Genomic DNA, 26,357 nt, shown 5'->3' with positions numbered 1-26,357 from the left:
GGCGTCGGCTATACACTCTAACGTGATTGGTGAATCCTTGGCCAATGAGGTTTACAGTACAGCATGTACGCTGTTAACGGAAGTAGTGGATTTGCGGCACGACCCTCCACTGGCTTACATACTATAATGTATTGTGTAGCTAAGTATTTATTATATCTGTCTCCTTCTTATTTTTAATGGTGTTTTTATTTTATTTTCACAACGGCTACCGTGTGGCGTCCGGTCTCCATAGCAACACATGACGTGAAGGTGTACCACGTGGTTGCTGTGATTTCCGGTTCACCATGGATAGCTCTGCGGGTGGGCATTAGGCTTGTACTTAAAGGGACATGCCACCCACATTTTTTCTTTTATGATTTAGAAAGAGAATACCATTTTAAACATCTTTCTAATTTACTTATATTATCTAATTTGTTTTATTCTCTTGATATTCTTTGATGAAAAGCATATCTAGATATGTTCACTAGCTGCTGATTGGTTGCTGCACATAGAAGCATCATGTGATTGGCTCACCATGTGCATTGCTTTTTCTTCAAATAAGGATATTTAACAAATGAAGCAAAATAAATTATGGAAGTAAATTGTAATGTTGTTTAAATTTCTATTCTCTATCTGAATAATGAAAGAAAGATTTTGGGTTTAGTGGTTCTTTAAGTTTGGTAAGTAGTGTATGTTTGTTTGCCGTTGGTTTGAAAACGGGATAAAACCCGAAACGTCACTTTAATAAAAAGAATAAGAATTCAAGACCCAGTGAGTGCCTTTTCCTTTCTTGAACTATATATATATATATATATATATATATATATATATAAAGATTGAAATGTAGTAAGCACTCACTGGTCTTCAGTCAACTGTGTTAAATTTTCTTTATTTAAAACTTGTGACGTTTTGGGACAAACAGCGTCCCTACCTCTGACGCTGTTTGTCCTGAAACGTCACAAGTTTGAAATACAGAAAATTTAACACAGTTGACTGAAGACCAGTGAGTGCTTACTACATTTCAATCTTTATACACTACGCCACAGCACCCTGGCAGATGACACAGATGGTGAGAGTGCACACACACTTCTAAGTTTATGAATATATATATATATATATATATATATATATATATATATATATATAAACAATCCAGAGATGCAGGCACTCACTGGTCTTTTTTGCATAAAAAAATTCCTTTATTGGTTCAATTTAAAATCCAGACATAACGTTTCGGCACATTTCTTGTGCCTTTGTCAAATGTCAAAGAAACAAGTGTATCAAAGCACCTACAACTCATTAGTTTTAGGTGCTTTGATGTACTTGTTTCTTTGACATTTGACAAAGGCACAAGAAATGTGCCGAAACGTTATGTCTGGATTTTAAATTGAACCAATAAAGGAATTTTTTTATACAAAAAAGACCAGTGAGTGCCTGCATCTCTGGATTGTTTGGATACGCTTACAGCAGTGCACCGTGGCATTTGTCGTTTATGGGTGAGATTGTGCTGTCCTGTTTGGACTCTATATATATATATTTATATAAAAGTAACAACAGGTCCAGCACTAGTTTGCAAAAGATCAGTTGATTGCTTGTATATTAAAGTGCACATACTCCTGAGGGTCCTGCAACTCCTCACATATGTATCCAAAGAACAAGAAATGGCTTCAGCACTGTGTCTTCATATCTAAGTAATCTTTATTGTGGTGACATAAAGGTAAAACAGCAACGTTTCGTGTCCCACTTGGCCCTGAAAAGTTGCTGTTTTACCTTTTATGTCACCAAAATAAAGATTACTTTGATATGCTGATGCCATTTCTTGTTCTTTGAATATATATATATATATATATATATATATATATATATATATATATATATATATATATATATATATATATATATATAACTGTTCTGAGAGATGCTTCTTTTCAGTATATCCTTTCTGCTGGTGCCATTTTGGAGTAGTTATAAATAAGCTAGTGATCAAACATAGAAGTTGAAAGCCCTGGTCTGTGGACAGTTGAAAAGCACAAAAGCCATAATTAAACATTATAAGAGGAAATCAATTTGAGTTTGATGTCTATTTAAAATATAGAATATAATAATCTTTTACCACATTATGAAATATAAACATGCATAATACTCAGTACCTGTGTTTTCTGTCTGAGCTTATTGTTTATATATTTTACATTTGTTGTTAATTAATGCACTTATATCTCCCAACACAGGGTGTGATTGCAACAACCATTCCGACAAATGTCACTTTGACCTTGCTGTATATGAGGCAAGTGGAAGGGTGAGTGGAGGTGTCTGTGAAAACTGCAGGGATGGCACCACTGGAAAGAACTGCGAGAGGTGCAGACCTGACTATTACAGGAACCCTAACCGTGACATGAAACACAGGGATGCTTGTATCTGTGAGTCACAGTATCTATCTATCTATCTATCTATCTATCTATCTATCTCTATCTATCTATCTATCTATCTATCTATATCTCTCTATCTATTTATATAACTCTATATACCCATCTATCTACCTATAACTATCTGTTTATCTATGTATATATCTTCTATCTATCTATCTATAATCTATCTATCTATCATTTATCTGCCTGTCTATCTGTCTCTATTTATCTGTCTATCTATCTATCTATCTATCTATCTATCTATCTATCTGTCTCTATCCATCTTTCTCTAGCTATCTGTTTATCTATTTATCTATCTATCTATCATTTATCTGGCTGTCTATCTGTCTCTATTTATCTGTCTATCTATCATCTATCTATCTATGTCTATCTATTTATATATCTGTCTCTATCCATCTTTCTCTTGCTATCTGTTTATCTATCTGTCTGTCTATCTATCTATCTAATCTATCTATATGTATCTGTCTATCTCTAGCTATTTATCTATATATATACAGTCTATCTATGTACAGTATCTATCTATCTTTCTATTATCTGTATATTGCTATTTATCTATCTGTCTCTATCCATCTGTCGATCTTTAGCTATCTATCAGTCTATCCATTGCTATCTATCATCTGTCCATCCGTCTATCTGTCTGTCCACCTATCTATCTCTGTTTATCCATCTATCTCTAGCTATCTATTATCTATCTATAGATCTATCTGTCATCTATTATCTGTATATTGCTATTTATCTATCCGTCTCTATCCATCTGACTCTCTTTAGCTATCTATTATCTATCAATCTACCCGTTGCTACCTATCTATCATGTATCGATATCTATCTATCTATCTATCTATCGGTCTCTATTCACCTGTCTATCTCTAGCTATCTTATATCTATCTGTCTGTCTATTCATCTATTGTGACTTATAAATTATCATACAGCTTGTGACTGTGACCCTGAGGGCAGCGTGGACGGTAGGAGTTGTAACCAAATGAATGGACGCTGCAATTGCAAGGAGAATGTTGGTGGTGAAAGGTGTGACCAATGCAAGCCTGGTTTTTATTCACTGAGTGCCTCCAACCCACAAGGCTGTACCAGTAAGTGATAAAGGAGTAGGACATATATATATCTATCTCAATCAGGTATTTTATGTAATGTCTTAGTAGAAATTAAACAACACAAGACAATTGTATAGCATTTTCATTGATTTTTTTAAATTACAAAAACTCAAAACTAAACACATGCAATATACGGTGGAGTCCACAAGGAGGTGCTCAATTACAATACAGCCAATCTAGTTTCATTCTATCATGAAAACAAAACCAACCAAAAACAAAACATTTTTACTACAGGCTTGTCCAGCCTAAAACAGGAGTATTATAAAGCTCTTCAAGGAATTTTATTTGGCCATCAACTTTCTAGTCTGAACCAGAGAAGACTTTTCAGAACACAGATAACAGAGATATTTCTCTTCAAGTAGTAAATTTAATCTCATATGGGAAGCCAACTGAAGGATATCCTGTATAAATATCTCTAGCTCTTAAATAAAACAAGCCTAGGTCTAAATAAAACACTTCTAGTTTGAGTTTTGTTTTATTATAAGCCCAAAATGATTTTATATTATTATTAGAATCATTTTTAAAACTCAACTCTAAAAACAATGTGGATAGGTCTGCTTTAATGTAACTGTTTTCTATTACAATAAATACATATCTACATATATATTAGGTTTAAAAAATTATAAGCTGTGCTGTACACTAACATTCCAATGCAATGATCTATTTATGTGATTGCAAAAAAATGGCCCCAAATTGGGAGTGGCTAATTTTGAAATATAAAAAAAAACCTTTCAATATGAACAAAAAATATTTTTTACTAGATTCACATGATGTCCAGCAATCACTCCGCACTCACACATTTTGCTACTGTTATTCCAGGATGTGAATGTAACCCTACTGGGACCCAGGGAGACCAACCTTGTAATAGTGAGACAGGACAGTGCCGCTGTTTGCCAAATGTCACAGGCCAGAAGTGTGACCAGTGTGTCTCCCAGCACTGGAACCTCATCAGTGGCAGGGGATGTGAGAAGTGTGCATGCCATCCCAGGAACTCATATAGTCCCCAGTGTAACCAGGTAAGTGTGCGTGTTTGGGAGCATCTAGGGTTCAACTGGACAGTCCAGTATTTCAGAAAATATATACACAAATACAGGATATTTAAATGTTCTTGTTTTTTTAAGTCCCCTGAGTGGCAGTTACATTTTGAATGCCTGATTCGCAGCTAAGCATTACAAATATAGCTAAGAAGAGACGTTGCACCGCTCTATGTGTTAATAGCAGCCAAGGATGGTTAAAACAAATCCTTGTCTTGTGCGTGTTTTTGGCAGTCAGTGGGTTGTTAAAATATTGCTCTTGTGTGCCACATGAAGCCACTGGGTTACAATCATTGCTCTGATTTTTTTATGGGGAACCATGAGGGTATAAAACTGTGGGAGATCATTGCTGCGGTGGTTCCTGGCAGCCACAGAGGTAAACTCGTTTCTTTGTGTGTTATTGACAACCAAGGGGATAATATCTTGTTCAGCTGTGAAAAATATACATGGCCCTTGTGTGACCTGCCTGTCACCTGTGCCCAATCAATTAAAGGTTGTCCAGTATTTTCGTGAGGACAGTTGCCAAATAAACTGCGGGTAATAGTTACTGCCAGGTGCATTCTTTTTTTTTTTTTTTATATCTCCCTTTTGTTGAATTAGAATATTGGTTGTATTTTTCTTAAATTCTTAATGGCCCATATTTAGTAAAATCAATAAAAATATCTTGCTGAAAAAAATGCAGCAATTTCTCTGCTCGAAAATTGAGGAATTAAACAATTTGTACCCTCCCCTCATCAAAGTAGCCACTGGCAAGATTAGCTTCATCAAAATCATTGGAGCCACTTCTATTATCTTTTCTGCCACATAGAACATTTTACAGTGTCAAGGATACCGGCATCAAAAAAATCTTTTAAAATCATTTCAAAACAAACAAAAAAAACACAGTCTATAAATAAGTCCACTCTAACATATGATCAAAAACGTCAAGAAACATAATTTTAAAAAACAAGTTAATCTCTTCAGCTTTCATATAACAAGACACAACCGCAGAGACACTTTACCAGGGCAATCACATATTATTAAATCCTGCATGCAGAGTCATGTTTTAGGTGAAAATCCTGACCACACCTCGAAAACTCACATTCAGCTACTTTTTAACATCTGTGAGATTGCAAAGACAAATTATATTCTATCCAGTGAAATTACTTTAACATAACATAAACAGACATTTAAAAAATATACGCATTTACAGAACCACTTTTTACAAATGTGTTTGCAAGTTGTTGTGATTGTAACAATGGTTTTCTATGTTGCTAGCAGTTATCAGTGTGGCCATTTAACTCAACTATATACGCTATATGGCCAAAAGTGTGTGGACATCTGACCATCACATCTATATGAGCATGATGGACATCCCATTCTAAAACTATGGGCATTAATATGGGGTTCGCCCCCTCTTTGCAGATATAACAGCCACAACTCTTCTGGGAAAGATTTTGGAGTGTGTTTGTGTGCATTTGTGACCATTCAGCCAAAAGAGCATTTATGACGTACTGGTATTTGGATGAGAAGGTCTGGCTCACAATCAGGGTTCATTTTATCCTAAAGATATTCAGTGGGATTGAAGCTAGTGCTCTGTGTAGGCCTCTAGAATTCCTTCACACCAGACTTGCCTTCTCATGTCTTCATGAGCCTCGCTTTGTGCACAAGGGGCATAGTCATACTGGAACAGGTAAGGGCCTTAACTGTTGCCATAAAATTTGAAGCACACAATTGCTATGTCTAAAATATATTTAAATACTGTAACATTAAGATGATCCTTCACTGGAAATAAGGGTCTAGCTCAAACCCTAAAAAAGTCTCCCGACTGTTATCCCTCCTCTACCAAAATTTAAAGTAGGCATTGTGCATTCTGGTAGGTAGTGTTGTCCTGGCACACCCAGAATCTTTCATCAGACTGCAAGTTAGTGAAGTGTTATCCATCATTTCAAAGAATATGTTTCCACTGCTCCAGAGTCCTGTGGCAGTGTGCTTTACCCCACACCAGCTGAATTTTGGTATTGTTCGTGTTGGTGTGAGGCGGTATATAGCTGCTCAGCCATGGAGACCAATTTTATGTAGCTACCAATGCATAGTTCCTGTGCTGAAGTTACTTCCAGAGGCAGTTTAGAACTCTGTAGTGAGTGATATAACAGTTGATTTGTATGTGCTATGCACTTCAGCACTCAGTAGACTCGCTCTGTGAATTTGCATAGCCTACCACTTTGGCGCTGGGCTGTTGCTCCTAGACCTTTCCACTTCATAATAATTGCACTTACAATTCACTGGGGCATATCTAGTAGGGCAAAAATTTTACAAACGGACTTTTGTCAAATGTGGCATCCTATGACAGTGCCATGTTTAAAGTCACTGAGCTCTTCAGTATGGCTTCAGTAGGATTTCATGGCTATGTGCTGGATTTTATACACCTGTTAGAAATATGCGTAGCTGAAACAATTTTGGCCAAAGACGGAATGTGAGGGATGAAAGAAAGATGTGAGTCAAGTGTGACCCCAAGACATCGGGCATGCAGGATTGGGGTAATGATGTTATTATCAACAGTTATAGAAAGTTCAGATTTAGAGATTTTAGAAGAACGGGTGAAAACATGGAGCTCAGTTTTGGAGAGATAGTAAGAGGACAACCAGGATTAAATATTAGAGAGAAAGTTAGTGACACAAGTTAGAAAAGAAGGGGATAGGTCAATTGCAGAGAAGAGTAATGGTGTCCACATATCTTTATCCATATAGTATATGACAGGAATGCACACTGGCAATTGGCTAGAAAAGATAGGTGAATTGAGCCTCCATCTTGTTTTCAGATCACTGCACAATGAAAATAGTGCTTAAAAGATTAATAATGACAATATAGTGATTAAGCAATTGTGCCTAGTATGCCCTTTATGCCACCATACAAATGGAATTCAGATGGTTTAGCAGTGGTGCGAATGGAAATGGATTGCAATAGATTCCTTTGGAACTCATGATTGTTTAATCCCATTTGAAAGCCCGGTTATTAAGATGCCTGTACTGTTAGTGACAATCACTACAGTGCCAGTATCAAACATGAACCTCTTAACATCGCTGGTCTTTCTATGGGGGGTGCTTTTCAGCAGGAAGGAGGGAGGGCAAGACCTGCGCTATTATATGCAATCACTTAACTGCCAGCGACATACAGGGTATGTCGTGGTCGTAAAGGGTTTAAAAGAAAGAGACTACTACATGCCATTTGTAGATGTTGGGGTCCTGATGCAACTTTTCCGGTATGCCCATCATGCCAAGATAAAAATGGCATTCAGATTGTTGGTTCAGTGTTGCTGATGGATTTGGATAACAATAGGTTAATTTCACAGATGAAAATGAGCATTTCCCTTCCATGGTGAACAAGGGCTATTTTATCTGTAACCTTACTAGGTGTGCAAGGGCTATTTTATCTGTAACCTTACTAGGTGTGCAAGGGCTATTTTATCTGTCAGTTTCAGGTTACTTCACAGTTTCTATTTAAAAAAACAGGTGCTTAAAACATGAAAATACCTTTTTTTCTGTTGAAAAGGCATTCACGGCTGTGGGCTTTTAATGCACTGCTCCATTTTGCATTGGGATCACTGGAAAAACTCGTCAACTAATTCAGGAGGAAAGCAAAAATCTATTTCAGTGGGAAAATCTCCAATAAATTGTAACCAAGCCCAATTTTAGTTTAAATATTGAAAAACTATAAATTTTTGGCGTTTATAAAGCAATGGGTACCATCAAAAATATATCATTTTATGAATTATATAAAAAAAAGAATCTGATTTTTTTTTTAACCATAAGCCCAGAAAATTGTCATCAAATTATGTTTTGGCTACGTAAAATACAAAGATATTCATGTTGTGTTATCAAAAGGTCATTAGAGAGATCTGCTCTAAAGACCATTTGGTTTGTAAAAATAGAGCTGAATGTTCTCTGTTTAAAGATTAGTGTGGGTGTCAATCCACAGAGATAATAGGTGCAGGTGCTCATGAATTCTGTTGTGCTGTTTAAAACAGACATAATTCTTGCACTTAATGCACCTAATGGGCACTTGGCATAATGTAATGAATATTAAGTAATTCAGGCCTTTTAAACTTCATAATGGATATGAGAAATTAACTGCACACACACACAAAGGGCTAGATTACAAGTGGAACGCAAATTTTTCACATGCTCGTAAATGGCCAAATTCGCCCATTTACGGGAGTGTGATAAAGAACCAGCCATTACAAGTGGCTGGTTATTGCTCCTGTGAGCTTGGGATAGCAATTAGTGCTCAGAAAAATCCCCCAATTGCCCCCAAAATACAGTAGTAATCTTTAATAAAAATAAAAATGGAAGCATCTTTATTTTTTAATAAAGTAACTGCACGAAGCAGTTATAGGTGGCTAACGTTGGTGGGTGTGGGGTGTAAAAAAAAAAAACAGCACTGAAAGCGCCTTTAATTTGCGGTCTATGGGAACTGTGTGTTCCCTGTAAATATATATGTATATTATTATTATCGGTTATTTGTAGAGCGCCAACAGATTCTGCAGCGCTGGTATATATGCTTATATAAATATATATTTATGTGTTGACATGTCAATATATCCAAGTGAAGGTAAAGAGTTCTCCAGTCGTGGATTTGGTAAAAGAATATATTTATTAGAAAATACTTAAAATCATTTACACAACTTGTAAAAATACTAGAAAGGGCATCAGATCAGGTCTCACGCGTTTCAGCTCTGCTGAGCCGTACTCATAGACCTCTGATCTGGTGCAGTCACTGCACACATATGTCAATATACACATATCAACACATACATATATATGTATATACTCATATACATATAAATTTAAATCTGCTGCCCATCGCTTTGCGACTTACCCCCTTCGCTGCACTAGTTCTCATGCCGTATCTGATGTCATGAGAATAAGGATCCCATTGGAGTCTATGGAAGCACGCTCTCGTGAGCACAAAGCTTCCTTGCAATGCGAACGCAAGGTCATATTTCTATTGCGCCTAACTTGTAATACCAGCGCTGGAAGCGATTTTTTGTGCTCAACTTGTAATCTGGCCCAAGATGTATTGTAATTATTATAAGTAATATTTTTCAAATAATGTGCTTCTATGTAGACCTGCAGAACATGCCAGCTGTCAAAGTTTGTCTTAAAAGTTTGGACCCCAGTTCATGTCTTAAAGGCATTGAACACCATGATTTCCACGTTAAAATCTCAAATTTCCACTTGATGTCCATATTAAAGTCTTAGATTTCCTTTGACATCAACCTTAAAGTTTTAGAATCCACTCCTTATCAACCTTAAAACTATGACCCTATCTTATATTGGTCCTTGTGTCTACTATGAGCCAGATTAAAAGTGAAGCATTGTGCTCGTATTACAAGTTGAAAGTAATCTGTGTTCACTGTAAGGATATATACAGATATATATATACATATATATATACACACACATATATATATGTGTGTGTGTGTGAATATCTTTTTACAAATACTTAGAATATATTCTGCTATGTGCAGAACATTGAAATGTGAACTATTTACAGTAAATACACAGTATTATTAAATATATAAAATGCATATATATATATATATATGTTTTTATATGCTTTTATCTACTTAACTGCCATGTCTATATATGTATACATATGTATGAGTTTATATGTGTATATATGTCTGTAAATACATATATACACATATAAATACATATGTACACACATATAAACATTTATATATATATATATATATATATATATATATATATATATATATATATACATATACATACATATCCATCATATTAAACCCCTTTTCTCTCTCACCACCTATATGAAAGAAATATCCATTACCCTTCTTTGTAAAGTAGCACTTTGTCTGATAACCTCTGAGAGTTATTTTCTAAACTAAAAATGTTGTGCTTTACATTGCTGAATTCCTTAATGCATATTGGGAAGTTTTTTTTAATAACTTAGCATATATTTTAACATAGCATAGTAGACTTCTAAAGGCATGGTGACAGAGCAGATAATGTGCAAATGCTGTATTTCCTTTCTAGAAAATAGTAATAATAACTAGTCTCTTTTTGTGTTTTTTACAGGTGACAGGACAGTGTCTGTGTAGAGAAGGCTTTGGAGGTTTGTACTGCACAGAATGCCCAGACAGGGCCTATGGAAATCTGCAGTCAGGATGCCGAGGTTTGTACTGTAGACCTGTGACTAGCGTTTTTCACTTACTGAAACAAATGCCCACTATGGTGCAGATCCTGTGTGTGACACATTTCACAGCTATTACTTGTGACTTCTATCTCATTCCTGTTACTATGTGCGGCCTCACATAATCTTCATTCATCTCTATCATTACCTGGTGTAAAGAATACACTTTTGCCTTGACCTGATGGGCTTATACTTAAAAAGGACAATAAAAAAAAAACGATGTTTCTTAGCATTGAGAAAACTTCAAGACAAAGTATAGTAAAAGATAATTACGATTTCCTCCATCACAACAATAAACTGCTCATACTGGTCCTACTTGCAGCCTTTATTAAACTAAGCAATCCTCCCACTCAGAGGCGTAACTAGAAACCACAGGGCCCAGGTGCAAGAATCTAAGAAGGGCGCCTGTACCCGCCCCAGTACTTTATAAAGTGACCACAGTAGTCTGTGACATGGTCCAGCCCCCCCTTCTGTATATAGTGGTACTGTATAGTGACACTGTTTACCCCCTGCACCCCCATGCTGTAGTAACAAGGTCTGTAATTTGCTGGTTCCGCAAACATACAAACATACACACATATACATGCATAAATACACACACAGTCACATACATACATACACACACAAATAAAAACCAATGGGTAAAATAGAAACACTAATCCCTGTAGTCAGAGACACTAGTGAAGCATCATGTCACACTCACATGATATCAGTGCAGGCAGTGGCAGGTCAACGTTTTTTTATTGTAAAAAAAAAAAATTAAGCTGGGCCCCCACCCTTGGGGGCCCAGTCGCAATTGCGACCTCTGCACCCCCTGTATTTCCGCCCCTGCTCCCACTACAATTAACTAGAACTGTGACCCCAACAACAATAAATGAACCACAATAGACCCATTTGCAAGCCAAGCCCCAATGCGACCACTCCCCCCCCCTGACAAATACTGAGGGAACTCATAAATACACCCCCAACTGCAATAACCCCATCACCTAAGGAACTATTCCAAAACCTAAGGAACTGATCCGATCACTAAGTCACCCAAGCAAAAGCCCACCTGAAAAATTAAAAAAGTCCCTTGATGTTCATCACTCCTCTTAATCTCTTTATTCTATAGAGTATTTTCATTCTCATCCAGCCAATGATTCAGTATCCCTTATGTTCTTGTTTGTCTCCTTTGATGTGGGCCTTGTTTGGTGTTCCCATTCTACTTACATATATCATTTTTCAAGTTCAAAATTATTTAATCTGAATTGCAGTGTAATGAAGCAATATCAAGAGTGTTAGAGATAAATATTCACATCACGTGACAGGCCACTTACATATGTGACACTGTACTTTTTAAAAAACAGCCAGATCATTTTATTGCAGCCACATAAAAAAAATACCAGCTAAGGACTTGCCACTGAAGGAGGAGACAATCACATTGGTCTTATCTTAGGATATGAAAATATTTAGGCTTTGTCTCTGGATACACACAGAGGACTGTCCTCCCTGGTGACAGAGTTGTAGTGACTGAGAGTTACTGTTTTCTGAAATAAAAGATACACATTTTCACATGAAGCCCCATGTGGGATCTTTAAATGATCATTGTACTAAAATGTTTCTATTATTATCATATTATAAAACAGTGTGAAATGAAACCTGTTAAATGTTAGTTTTAAACTAATACAGCAGAATCACTTGTGTACCTCCTAATAATGCTCATTGGCTCATTGGTTGATAAGCATTTCCTTCAAATGCTGATTGGTTGATAGGTACAGTGAGCGTTAGCAGAATGTTTATGTGGATAAACATTTTTTTTAGTAGGGACAATAAAGACAATAAATTTTAAAGGGACAATAAAGTCAAAATGAAACTATCATGGTTTAGATAGAGCATGACATTTTAAACAACTTTCCAGTTTACTTCTATTATCTAATTTGCTTTTTTTTTTCTTTGTATCCTTTGATGAGAAGCATATCTGAGTGGTTGCAGGAGCAGCAATGCACCGCTTAGAGATAGCTGCTGATTGTTGGCTGCACAAATATGAATCTTGTCATTGGCTCACCAGATGTGTTCAGCTAGCTCCCAGTAATGCATTGCTGCTCCTTGAACAAAGTATACCAATAAAATAAAGTACATTTGATAATAAAAGTCAATTAGAAAATTGTTTAGATTTCTATGTTCTGTCTAAATGATGAAAGACAAATGTTGGGTTCCATGTCCCTTTAAGGCTTTGCCTCTCATGTGTGATTTATTTTCTTATTCTGCTAGTTTGTTTTCCTCTGGAACCAATAGGCAAATCAATATGTTACTACGGATGCTGTTGTTGAAAAGAACAATTCAAATGTGTTTTGCAATATAGAAAATATATTTTAATCACATTTTCAATACAATTATGCACTGAAAATCGTAATAGAGAAATTATGCAGAAGATATTCAATGAAGAACAACACAATAAATATTAAAGACTATTTATTGAAAATTATATGAGTGTTAGTTCATTATAATTTGTAGATTGTATTTATAGTTTAAGAGAAAATAAGTTTCGCCCGACATCGCTAAATGCCAACAGAATACGCTGTCTGCATTTAACATTGCACAAGCATTTCTTGTGAAATGCTTGAGCAATGCCGCCCCCTGCACATTCACGGCCAATCGGCTGCTAGCAGGGGGTGTCAATCATTCGATCGTAAAAGGTGGCCTACAAGTTAAGGAGCAGCCGTCTTACGACCCCTGCTTCTTAACTTAAGTTTCCGGCGAGCCGGAAACTTCGGGCGGAGACAGCAGCATCTGCTGCTTGTTAGATCTACCCATGGTCAAGTCTCGCAGAGTCAGTATTTGGATTGAAAAGCTGAGTTATAAGTGTCTTCACTGGAACTGAAAAGGAACATATGCATTATTGTACCTTGCGTGTTTATTTACACATAATTACTCAGAATAACTGGATTTACTAAAAAATTATATATTTTGTATTTAAAGGGACATGAAACCCAATTTATTTTTAATGATTCAGATAGAGCATGCAATTTTAAGCAACTTTCTAATTTATGCCTATTATCAATTTTTCTTCGTTCTCTTGGTATGCTTTGTTGAATGAGCAGCAATGCACTACTGGTTACTGACTGAACACATGGGTAAGCCAATGACAATCTGTTTATATATGCAGTCACCAATTAGCAGCTAGAACCTAGGTTCTTTTCTGCTCCTGAGCTTTCCTAGATAAACCTTTCAGCAAAAGGATAACAAGAGAAGGAAACAAATTATAGAAGTAAATTGGAAAGTTGTTTAAAATTGTATTCTCTATCTGAATCATGAAAGAAAAATTATGGGTTTCACGTCCCTTTAAGGAGACATATTAGTTGTGTCATGATTTTGAATATGTGTTTTCTTTTAATACCTTTTGTTGTCTTCCAAAATTATACTCTCTATACCAGTGACGGCTAACCTTGGCACCCCAGATGTTTTAAAACTACATTTCCCATGATGCTTAGGCATCATGGGTGCCAAGGTTAGCCATCACTGCTCTATACTCTGTCCTAATCAGCTTAGTATGAGCAGATCATTTTGTTTTCATATATGTTACATAAACATTGTTGCTATACAAAAATAAAGATAAATACAGTGACATTTTCCTAAATAACATCTTTTTAGGGGTAGACCACATTTGTAATGCATGACCCTTTTCATTATACATTTTTCTCCCTTGGTATAATGAGAAAAATATTTTAACAAAATATCTTTGGTATATCTATATGATAAAGACTGATACATTTCATGTGTAAATAACTGATTATCAAACCTTCCTGCTGTTTCAATTTTAGCTTGTAACTGTGACTTCCAAGGGACCCTCGATATTGGTTGTGATAAGGTAACTGGCAAATGCCTGTGCCGGCCTGGTATTATTGGAACTCGATGTGACTCATGTCAGCGTGGGTATAGCAATTCCTACCCCAACTGTCAAGCGTGCCACTCCTGCTTCCAGTTTTATGACCATGAACTTAGTGGCTTAAACTCACAAATGCAAACACTGAAGAATGCTAGTGCCAGCTGGGATAGAGAATCTGACCTGAGCTTTGGACCTCGATTGACTGGTGTAGATGCCAACTTACAGCGTATTCAGAGGATATCCAGTGGATCCGGCATCTCCGATGGTGAACTTGCACGTCTGGAAAATCAAATGGGTAGACTGAGGTAAAAGCAAGCTTATTAAAATGGCTAATAATGGCCCCTGTTACAATTTCTCAGTATTATTTTGCTTATTGTATGGCAGCTGAGGGGAAATTTGTTTTTGCTATTTGCTTCCTTTTGTTAGCCATTCCAACCAATGAGAAAGGTTCCTTGAACTAGGAAACCGTTCATATAAGTAAACTTTTAAACATTTTCCAAAAACTTTCCAGGAGAGAGAGAAGAGGGTGTTGGCTGTGATGAGGTTTCCTTTGAGTTGGGAATATTGTGTCCTCATATAGTGTAGTGTTTTGACCAACATTTAAAAGTGATGAGATCACCACATAAAGTCTTTATTGCATCTTCTCTACCATTGCAGGCATAGACAATATGTCAACAAACTTTATTTATGGACACTGAACTTTGTCACAAAATATTATTTATCTTATGATTTTTTTTTTCTTAGTCTATGGGTGTCTTACAAAAACAGGAGAAAGGCCTGATTTGGCTCTGGGTCGTAGTGTTGAACAGTAAAGTGGAGCACATAAATTAAATCACTCATAGATGTACATATGTAATTATGAAAATAAAACTGGGGAATACTAACTCTGTTTTAAAGGGACAGTCTACTCCAAAATTGTTATTGTTTAAAAAAATAGATAACACCTATACTACCCCTTCTCCTGCTTTGCACAGCAAACATTGTTATATTAATATACTTTATAACCTTTAAAACTCGATGGGGTAGATTTAAAGAGTCAGTAAACCTTAAAAATAATGTTATATAATTCTGCACATAACTTTTTAAATCCTAATATTTTTTATTTTGTAAAAATATCGCCGTTTTACAGACCCGCTCTCTGTACTCTGCTGAGCGGGTCTGTTGTTTTTACTGAGCGCATCGGGCCAGCTGTATAGTCACAGCCCGGCCCGACCGCGCCATTAGACACAGTGCAGCTCGCTCCTGCTGTCAGACAGAGCGGGAGCGAGCTGCACTGTGTCTAATGGCGTGGTCGGGCCGGGCTGTGACTATACAGCTGGCCCGATGCGCTCAGTAAAAACAACAGACCCGCTCAGCAGAGTACAGAGAATATTATGATTTAAAAAGTTTGGCTAATGTAATGTTATATAATTCTGCACTATGTGCAGAATTATATAACATTATTTTTAAGGTTTACTGTCCCTTTAACCCCTTAATGACCACAGCACTTTTCCATTTTCTGTCCGTTTGGGACCAAGGCTATTTTTACATTTTTGCGGTGTTTGTGTTTAGCTGTAATTTTCCTCTTGCTCATTTACTGTACCCACACATATTATATACCGTTTTTCTCGCCATTAAATGGACTTTCTAAAGATACCATTATTTTCATCATATCTTATAATTTACTATAAAAAACTTTATAAAATATGAGGAAAAATGGAAAAAAACACACTTTTTCTAACTTTGACCCCCAAAATCTGTTACACATCTACAACCACCAAAAAACACCCATGCTAAATAGTTTCTAAATTTTGTCCTGAGTTTAGAAATACCCAATGTTTACATGTTCTTTGCTTTTTTTGCAAGTTATAGGGCAATAAATACAAGTAACACTTTGCTATTTCCAAACCAATTTTTTTCAAAATTAGCGCTAGTTACATTGGAACACTGATATCTGTCAGGAATCCCTGAATAGCCATTGACATGTATATATTTTTTTTTAGTAGACATCCCAAAGTATTGATCTAGGCCAATTTTGGTATATTTCATACCACCATTTCACCGCCAAATGCGATCAAATACAAAAAATTGTTCACTTTTTCACAAATTTTTTCACAAACTTTCGGTTTCTCACTGAAATTATTTACAAACAGCTTATGCAATTATGGCATAAATGGTTGTAAATTCTTCTCTGGGATCCCCTTTGTTCAGAAATAGCAGGCATATATGGCTTTGGCGTTGCTTTTTGGTAATTAGAAGGCCGCTAAATGCCACTGCGCACCACACATGTATTATGCCCAGCAGTTAAGGGGTTAATTAGGGAGCTTTTAGGGAGCTTGTAGGGTTAATTTTAGCTTTAGTGTAGTGTAGTAGACGACCCCAAGTATTGATCTAGGCCCATTTTGGTATATTTCATGCCATCATTTCACCGCCAAATGCGATCAAATTAAAAAAAACGTTAAATTTTTCACAATTTTAGGTTTCTCACTGAAATCATTTACAAACAGCGTGTGCAATTATGGCACAAATGGTTGTAAATGCTTCTCTGGGATCCCCTTTGTTCATAAATAGCAGACATATATGACTTTGGCATTGCTTTCTGGTAATTAGAAGGCCGCTAAATGCTGCTGCGCCTCACACGTGTATTATGGCTAGCAGTGAAGGGGTTAATTAGGGAGTTTGTAGGGAGCTTGCAGGGTTAATTTTAGCTTTAGTGTAGAGATCAGCCTCCCACCTGACACATACCACCCCTGATCCCTCCCAAACAGCTCCCCTCCCTCCCCCACCCCACAATTGTCCCCGCCATCTTAAGTACTGGCAGAAAGTCTGCCAGTACTAAAATAAAAGGGTTTTTAAAAATAATAAAACATTTTTTTTAGCATATTTACATATGCTACTGTGTAGGATCCCCCCCCTTAGCCCCCAACCTCCCTGATCCCCCCCAAAACCGCTCTCTAAGCCTCCCCTCTGCCTTAATTGGGGCCATCTTGGGTACTGGCAGCTGTCTGCCAGTACCCAGTTTGCAAAAAAATATGTGTTTTTTTATTTCTTTGCCCGGTTTTTCTGTAGTGTAGCTTCCCCCTCCCCACAGACCAACCCCCACCACCTAACTGATTGTTGTTTTTCTCTGATTTGTTTATTTAATTTAAGTGTTTGTTTTCATTTTCCTACAAAAAAATTTCTGTGTGTAGCGGTTCCCACCCGCTCCCTCCCCGTGCACGTGCGCGCGTCAGTGCGCGCCCCCTCGCATCCCCGCCCACGATCCCGCCCCCCTCCACATCACGAGGGCCATCGATGGCCGCCACCCGCCTCCCGGTCCGGCTCCCACCCACCAACGAAGTAAGCCACCGATCTCCGGTGCAGAGAGGGCCACAGAGTGGCTCTCTCTGCACCGGATGGCTTAAAAATGTTATTGCAGGATGCCTCCGTATCGAGGCATCACTGCAATAACCGGAAAGCAGCTGGAAGCGAGCAGGATCACTTCCAGCTGCTTTCCACACCGAGGACGTGCAGGGTACGTCCTCAGGCGTTAACTGCCTTTTTTTTTGAGGACGTACCCTGCACGTCCTCGGTCGTTAAGGGGTTAACAAGGGCCGAATGGCCCTTGTTCCCCTTGTTTCCATGCGAGCCTTCAGGCTCGACAGAAGCAGCAGTTATGAAGCAGCCTATCCTATCTGTCTAACCGTACCTTTAGTGTAGCCTTATCTGGGGCATCCTCTGCCCCGTTACCACTTTCTGTTGGGGTACCACAAGGCTCTGTCCTTGGTCCCCATCTCTTCTCAATCTACACATCATCTTTAGGTTCCTTAATATAATCCCATGGGTTTCAATACCATTTGTATGCCGATGACACTCAATTCTACCTCTCTGCACCAGAGCTATCTTCTTCCTTGCAAACCTGTTTCACTAACTGTCTTTCTCATATCTCATCTTGGATTTCCTCTTACTACCTTAAGCTAAATCTCTCAAAAACTGAGCTCCTTATTTTCCCCCCTTCTTCAAAAATCTCCACCCCCAACTTCTCTATAACTGTTGATAACTCCATCATTACACCTACCCCACATGCTCGATGTCTTGCGGTCACACTTGACTCAGATCTTTCTTTCACTCCTCACATTCAGTTCTTGGCTAAAGCCTGCCGCTTCCACCTTAAAAACATCTCTAAAATTAGACATTTCCTTTCACAAGACACAACTAAGATTCTAATCCACTCTCTCATCCTTTCTCGCCTCGATTACTGCAACTTCATCCTCTCTGGTCTCCCTAGCTGCCACCTATCTCCTTTTCAATCCATAATGAATGCCTCTGCCAGGCTCATCCTCCTTACTGGTCGCTCTTTATCTTCTGCACCTCTCTGCCAATCCCTTCACTGGCTTCCTCTTGCCTCCAGGCTTAAACACAAAATTCTCACTCTGACATACAAAGCCCTCAACTGCACTGCTCCCCCCAACATCTCAGACCTTGTCTCCAGATACTCTCCCTCCTGACCACTTCGCTCTGCCCATGATCTCCTACTCTCCTCCTCTCTTGTTACTTCGTTACATTCCCATTTACAAGACTTCTCCAGACTTGCTCCCATCTTGTGGAACTCTCTGCCTCACTCCACAAGACTCTCCCCTATTTTTGAAAGCTTCAAGCGCTCCCTAAAAACTGTACTATTCAGGGATGCATACAACCTACACTAACCTTTCCTAACTCCACTGCTATACCCTTGAACCCCTTAGCATGTAAGCCTATGAGCTCAGCTGTTTGTAGATCACCCGCATAAGAGCCGATTACAACAGTGCAACTCTCAGCAGGGACCTCTGCCCATTTGACCCCCTATAAATGTTACCTTGTATACCACCTATGTTTATAGCGCTGCGGAATCTGTTGGAGCTCTACAAATACCTGATAATAATAATAATAAAAAGCAGTCTAAAGACCGCTGCTCCATGCTGACTGTGTATGCTGTCGGCATTTATCAATGTGTGGTGGACATGATATGCTACATTGTATCATGTCCGCTCGCAGTTACATCAATCGGCCCCTGGATCTCTTCCTGTTTCTAATCCCCGGCAGGCCTCCTTTATCTCTTTGCATTTTATTAGCTTTTCACAGCCATACAGAGCTAGTTAATGTGTATCATATAGTGCTCACTCCTGTGGAGTTATGAATGAGTCAGTGCTAATTAGCTAAAATGCAAGTCTGTAAATAGCCACAAAATAAGGGGGCTGGCTGCAGAGGCTTAGAATACAAGGTAATCACAGAGGTAAAAAGTATATAAATATAACTGTGATGGTTATGCAACACTGGGGAATGGGGAATAAAGGAATTATCTTATTAAACAATAAATATTTCTGGAATAGACTGTCCCTTTAACCTTTTTTCTTGCATTCTATCTGCTCTTTGTTAAGTTAGCACAAAGAGAATACTTGCCACTCAATGCTTCTTTTAGCTTTGTTGCATCTGATTCATGGTATACCAACATACCGCCCTCCTTTATTTTCTCATTAAAGTATATTAATGTATTCTTTCACATAGCACAACAGAATACATAATGTATAAATTGATGCATATAGTTAATGAAAATACCCAAGAAGACTTTTTTAAAAAAAATTATTTGAATTGTTTTATTCATAAGAATATGAGAAAATATCACATATAGATTTTTTTTTCTCGCTCTTTGTTTACTTTAGCCATAGACAGTACGTTGTTTGATAAAATATATAATATAATTTTGTTCATCCTCCCTTTATCACTTGGCCAGCTAGAATGCATTAAAAGTTACACTTAGCCCTATTATAATATAGTGTTTTGCAACTAATCAAAAATCAGTCAAGCAAGGTTTCACCAGAGATGAAAACAACGTTTTTGAGTGTATAGAGAAAAAAATGATAAATTATATATATATATATATATATATATATATATGTGTGTGTGTGTGTGTGTGTATATATATATATATATATATATTCTTACATAAAATGCAGTCATTGGCGGTCCAATTGCTTGTTATTTTGTTATTTTAAATCTATGGGCAATATTTACTGATGACTAACTGTAAATTAACATAGCTTTTTGTGATTTATAAAATTAACTTATCTGTGTGTTTGAGTATGTATGTATATATGTTTGTGTGTATATATATATATATATATATATATATATATATATACTGTATATAAATCTGTATCAGGGGCGAATTAAGGCCTAGGCCAACAAGGCCCGTGCCTAGGGCGGCAGATTTTTTTTGGGGGGCAGCACCTTTTGAGCTCCACTACAAACACACTGCACTACACACACACACACACCCACACCATAAACACACACTTATCATATACACACACACACATATAAAAACACGTGCATTTTCACATGAACATTTACTTTGAAAATGCCATGGAAAAAAAAAGTCATGTTACACCCTCACCAAGAAATATTATAGCCAAAAATGCCTAAAACCTGGGGGGAGGGGGGCAGCAGAATTTTGGGTGCCTAGGGCAGCACAAATCCTAAATACACCACTGATCTGTATGTATATATATATATATATATATATATATATATACATACATACAGATCAATGGTGTATTTAGGATTTGTAAGAATAAATATATATATATATATATATATATATATATATTTATTCTTACATAAAATGCAGTCCTTGGCAGTCCAATTGCTTGTTATTTTGTTATCTTAAATCTATGGGCAATATTTACTTATGACTAACTCTAAATAAACTTATTTTTTTGCGATTTTTTTAAAATGAACTTATCTTAAGCCTTTTTTTATACAGAATCATTTTCAAAATACTACATTGTTATTTATCATTTTAATTCTATCTTACCTTCCATAGAAATGAAGTGCAGCAGCTAAGTCCCGATTTGCCACCTGTGGAGAGTTTTGCACCGCTTTCTGCAGACTTGAATTCTCTAACGGGGGTATTTAACAATGTTAATGTGCTTTATCAGAACAAGAAAAGGCAGCATGGGAACAGTATCAGCACAGACGCCTCAGGTAAAGTACTTCCTACTGGGGAAGGGCAAATCATCTTGCTCACTTGTTAAAAAATAATGAATGTTGTATATAGTTATTTTTTTCTAAACATATGTTAAATGTTTACAGAGCTTTGACAGTGCTATGAATGTTACATTTCCTATAATGAATGCAATATTCAAATATTAAAATGACATTAGACTCCACATTTACAGTATCATGGTCACCTGCAGTTCTCTTTAAAGCCGTTCTCTTATTTTAATTAATTACAGAATCTAGCTTGTAAAGCTTAGCATTTTATATTGGCCGCCATCTTGTATTGTTACATCCTGTCACAGAAGCAGTGCATGTTCACAAGTCAGTAAGGTTTTTTGACAGCTATACCTTGCATTTCAGTTTAGCTCACATAACAAAGAGCAGAAGCGCTACATTTTTGCAGTTTTTACAAAGTTTAATGGTTGCATAACTAATATAAGCTCCAAGATGGTGGCAACCAGTGTAAAGAAGCAGAGCTTCACTAACTGATAACTGTAGGAGGATAAAATAAAATAATAGCTTTGAAGATTTCTAGAGGCACAGGAGGAAAACAATAGCATGGTGGGAAATCATGCTACTGTAGTTGTACCCTGAAGTTTAATGTCCCTTTAAAGGGACAGTAAAGTCAAAGTTGAACGTTCATGGTTCAGATAGAGCATGCAGTTTGAAATGACTTTTGAATTTACTTGTATTATTAATTTTAATCCTTTGTTGAAAACCAGGTAATATATTCATTATATCTTAAATAGAGCACAGGTGAAATAATCAACTGATGTGTAAGAGCAGGTTAGTAACCAATGGTTACTGATCAGCTGATTATTTCATTTTTGCTCTAGTTAAAAGGATATTCCAGTCAAAATTGGAATCCACGTGGATGCATTGCAGTTTTGCATTGAAGCATTATTGTAATATACATGTATTAGCAATAATGCTTCTAATAAAATATATAGCTGTTTAATATGTGTATTTAAGTATGCACCATGCACCAGCATTTTAAATACAGAACTTGCTCAGAGAGCTTAAGGTGTTGACATGATAAAAGCCCCACTGGTGCATTGAGCAGCTGCATTATTTAACATTATAGTGCACTAAGAATATTTTCAATAATGCAATTTATTTATGGGCATTTACATTTTCACCGGAAATGTCCCTTTAAGATATCATGAAAATCTGGCTTGCTAAGGGTACTTGAGGACTGAAAATATGTTTTGTTTGCAAAAAGTAAAGCTGGTTAAATTGAAATTGTATCTAAGTGTAGCTAAAACAGTAGTGTCAGTTCTATACTTACCTATTATCCCTGGCTGATATTGACAGCTCCCAAAACTGATGGTAAAGTCCCCCCTTTCTAAAGACAGATCCGGAATGTTAGTGATATTTTAGATGGGAGTTTAATTCATCAGATGTACTGAAGATACAAAATAACTTACTTTTAAAATAGATATAAAATTAAAATACCCCGCTCAGCGCCACGCCCACTTCAAAAGTAATTATTTATGCAAGCTAAAGGTTTGAATTGTTGTCCAATCAGCGCTTCCCACATATGGCACTTTTGTTGTAGCTATAGCGCTGATTGGACAACAATTCAAACCTTTAGCTCACAAAAAAATTGACTTTTGAAGTAGGCAGCGGAGTGCGGGAATTTAAATTTCAGATCTATATTAAAAAGTAAGTTATAGTGCATCTTCCTTAGAGCTGAAACTCCATCTCAAATATCTCAAACATTCCGGATCTTTTTTTAACAAAGCATTTTATTATTCATTCAAAAATATTTATTTTTACAGATTTAGGGACATAAAAGAACAAAAAGAAAATGCTCTTATTTGTAAGCATTTTATTATTGTCTGAAAAGAGGTTAAACACATAGTTAAATTTAGCTCCAGAGCAGAACACTACTGGTAACTTGCTGAGCGCATTTGGTAAGCCAATGACAAGAGGCATATGTGTGTAGCGACCAATCACCAGTTAGTTCTCAGTAGTGCATTGCTTCTCCTCCAGTTATGCGTTTCAACAAAGGACACCTAAGGAACACAGTACATTAGTTAAGAGAAGTACATTGAAAAACCTCTTACAATTACAAGCTCTATCTGCTTAATTTTGTTTTTCATGTCTCTTTAATATAAAATCAGTCTCCCTTCAATAATGTGATAGAAAGTACTAATTAAGAAATATAAAATTAAGATATTTTTGTTACATATGTTTGAAAACATATAGTTCAGTAAACGATAAAAAAAATCGATATTTTTAAACTGAGACAATTCGAAACTATTCTACATACAAATGAACTTTTATCTAAATTGGAACTTTTGCAGATATTATAATGAGGAATAGATCTGCAGCAGTGTCACATGATCTTACACGAGTGTCTGTGTGTTTTGCATCTTCAGGTGTATTCAGAGCTGTTAGCTCTGCCTATCAATCATCTCTAGAGTCAGTAGAGCGTGTCGCTTCAGCAGGAAATGTTGTATCTCAGTCCAGGGAGAGCAGAAGAGAGGCAAAAGATTTGGAAGGACGGACCAAAGACTCCCTTTCCGACCTAGAGACACTGAAGGAGGAAATGTCCTATCCTAACCTCACACCTACAGTCAACAGGGTAACAAGGCAGAGAAATTATAACTGAAAGTCAATATTGTGGAATAATATTGTAGTGTTATGTATGCCTGTGGTTTAAGTGGTGCGTTAAAGAGACATGAAACTTAGCATATAATCTCCCCATAAAAATCTTTAATTAATAAAAATAAAACAACATTGCAATATATATTCACTATTTATTTTATCTGGTTTGGGTGTTAAATAGCCCTGAATATTGTTTATATGCCATACCCTCAAGACCGGATGAAACGATCTATACCAATGATGACGAACCTTGGCACACCAGATGTTTCAGAACTACATTTCCCACGATGCTCAACTGGACTTTAGAGTGAATAAGTATCATGGGAAATATAGTTCTGAAACATTTGGAGTGCCAAGATCCACCATCACTGTTCTATACAGTACAAGTTTATGTACATATGACCATATTAGGACACAGCAAAAGAGACCAAGGGGCATGTCCCTAAACTGTTTTTAATTTGCAAAACCTTTAGAATTGTTCTACCTAAATGTCAGTGTTAAATCACTGTAAAACATTTATTTTTCAATTGCTGATATATGCTATGAGTTTTAATGTCTCCTTAAAGGGACATTCCAGTCAAAATTTAAATGCACATAGATTAATTACATCTTTAAATATAAACATATTTGCAATATAAATATATTAGCAAGAATTCTTCTAGTAAAAGTTATTACTGTTTTAGTGTTAACATTTTTCTCTGCACGTGCATGTGAAGCATAGCTAGATATTCTCACTGCACCAGCATTTTAAATACTGCAGCTGCTCAGATCATCACTGGGGCTTGTATCGTGTCAGCAATTAACAAATTGAGTCATTACCAGATGGTACAAGCACCTTAGGCTCTCTGAGCAAGTGCTGGGTTTAAAATGCTGGTGCACGGTGCATACTTAAATACACTTTTGAAACAGCTATAGCTTTTATTAGAAGCATTTTTGCTAATGCATGTATATTACAAAATTGCTTCTGTTCAATGCCTAAATGCACCCATGTGGTTTCTAATTTTGGCTGGAATATCCCTTTAATTTATTCTGAAATAAGTGTGCTAGTGTGTGTTCCAGAAGATGTTAAAAGTAGTGATCAATAAAAGATGTTTGTACCAGAGTTGACCTAAACATGGATGTTAGATTTATTGAGCAGATTCTAGGAAACAATCAACAAGTTCAATCAATGGAAGATGCTTATTCCTGCTCTTGAGAAAATGTGTACAATTAATTCCCTATCACACTCATTGAATGACTTGTCTTGCATTAAAGGGAAATTATATATATATATATATATATATATACAGTATATAAACAGTGTCAGTACTGATTGATAAATCAAGTTAACCAATTAGTATTGCAGACTGTCAAATCTGAACCTGCCTAGAGCCTACTTCACATTTATGTGTGAAGTTGTTGATAGGGATAATTGCTGTCCGGTAGGTTGCAGACTTACTTTATTGCTGAGGGCATTAGCTCAGTGTAGAAAATAAATTTAAAAATTTCCCTTTATTTTGAGCTTTTTGTTCTTTTAGTTTTTGTAATAAAAAGAAGCCTATGTTAGCGACACCTAGTAGTAACAGCGTTAGGCTATGTCTTATAGAAATGATTAGTGCTTGAGGAATTTACCTTTTAGGCAGCTGAAATTTCTATTGATAGCATCCGGACTCTTATTATACTTTAAACCCTGCATAAATATTTGAAGATCACCATTTCAAAAGCAATGATAAACCTTAATTTACAAGACCAGAGACTGATATATAGGTATGCTTGTTTTTATACTAGAGATTGAAAAGGGGGAAATATCACATGTGAAGACCTACCTGCAAAAAGAGGCAGAGAGAAAAAGAGAAATGGAAGTAGTGCAAAAATAAATCAGAGTGTAACAGAAATAACTATAAAAGTAAAGACATTTGGGGCCGATTTGCTGTGCTGTAGCGATCATGCCCGCCAGACATCGATAAATGCCGAAAGCATACGCTGTCGGCATTTATCATTGCACAAGCATTCCTTGTGAAATGCTTGTGCAATGCCGCCCCTCTGCAGATTCGCGGCCAATTGGCCGCTAACAGGGGGTGTCAATCAACTGATCGTATGCGATCTGGCAAATTGCTGTCCGCCACTTTAGAGCAGGCGGACGAGTAAAGGAGCAGCG

General features: G+C 36.7%; 1 protein-coding gene across 1 annotated transcript in view; it reads left to right on the top strand.

Moving 5' to 3' along the window:
- LAMB3 (laminin subunit beta 3) overlaps positions 1-26,357 on the top strand; it is a 123,142-nt gene that overhangs the window by 67,205 nt on the left and 29,580 nt on the right. The window contains exons 10-16 of the mRNA XM_053706691.1: positions 2,208-2,396; positions 3,335-3,490; positions 4,331-4,527; positions 10,632-10,728; positions 14,547-14,916; positions 21,432-21,592; positions 23,992-24,197. Coding sequence (XP_053562666.1) covers positions 2,208-2,396; positions 3,335-3,490; positions 4,331-4,527; positions 10,632-10,728; positions 14,547-14,916; positions 21,432-21,592; positions 23,992-24,197 — 1,376 coding nt within the window. The remainder of the gene's footprint in view (positions 1-2,207; positions 2,397-3,334; positions 3,491-4,330; positions 4,528-10,631; positions 10,729-14,546; positions 14,917-21,431; positions 21,593-23,991; positions 24,198-26,357) is intronic.

This window comes from Bombina bombina, chromosome 3, assembly GCF_027579735.1.
Source record: "Bombina bombina isolate aBomBom1 chromosome 3, aBomBom1.pri, whole genome shotgun sequence".
NCBI classification, from domain to species: domain Eukaryota; kingdom Metazoa; phylum Chordata; class Amphibia; order Anura; family Bombinatoridae; genus Bombina; species Bombina bombina.
Note: the sequence above shows the minus strand (reverse complement) of the source record. Positions and strands in the feature narration are given on the sequence as shown.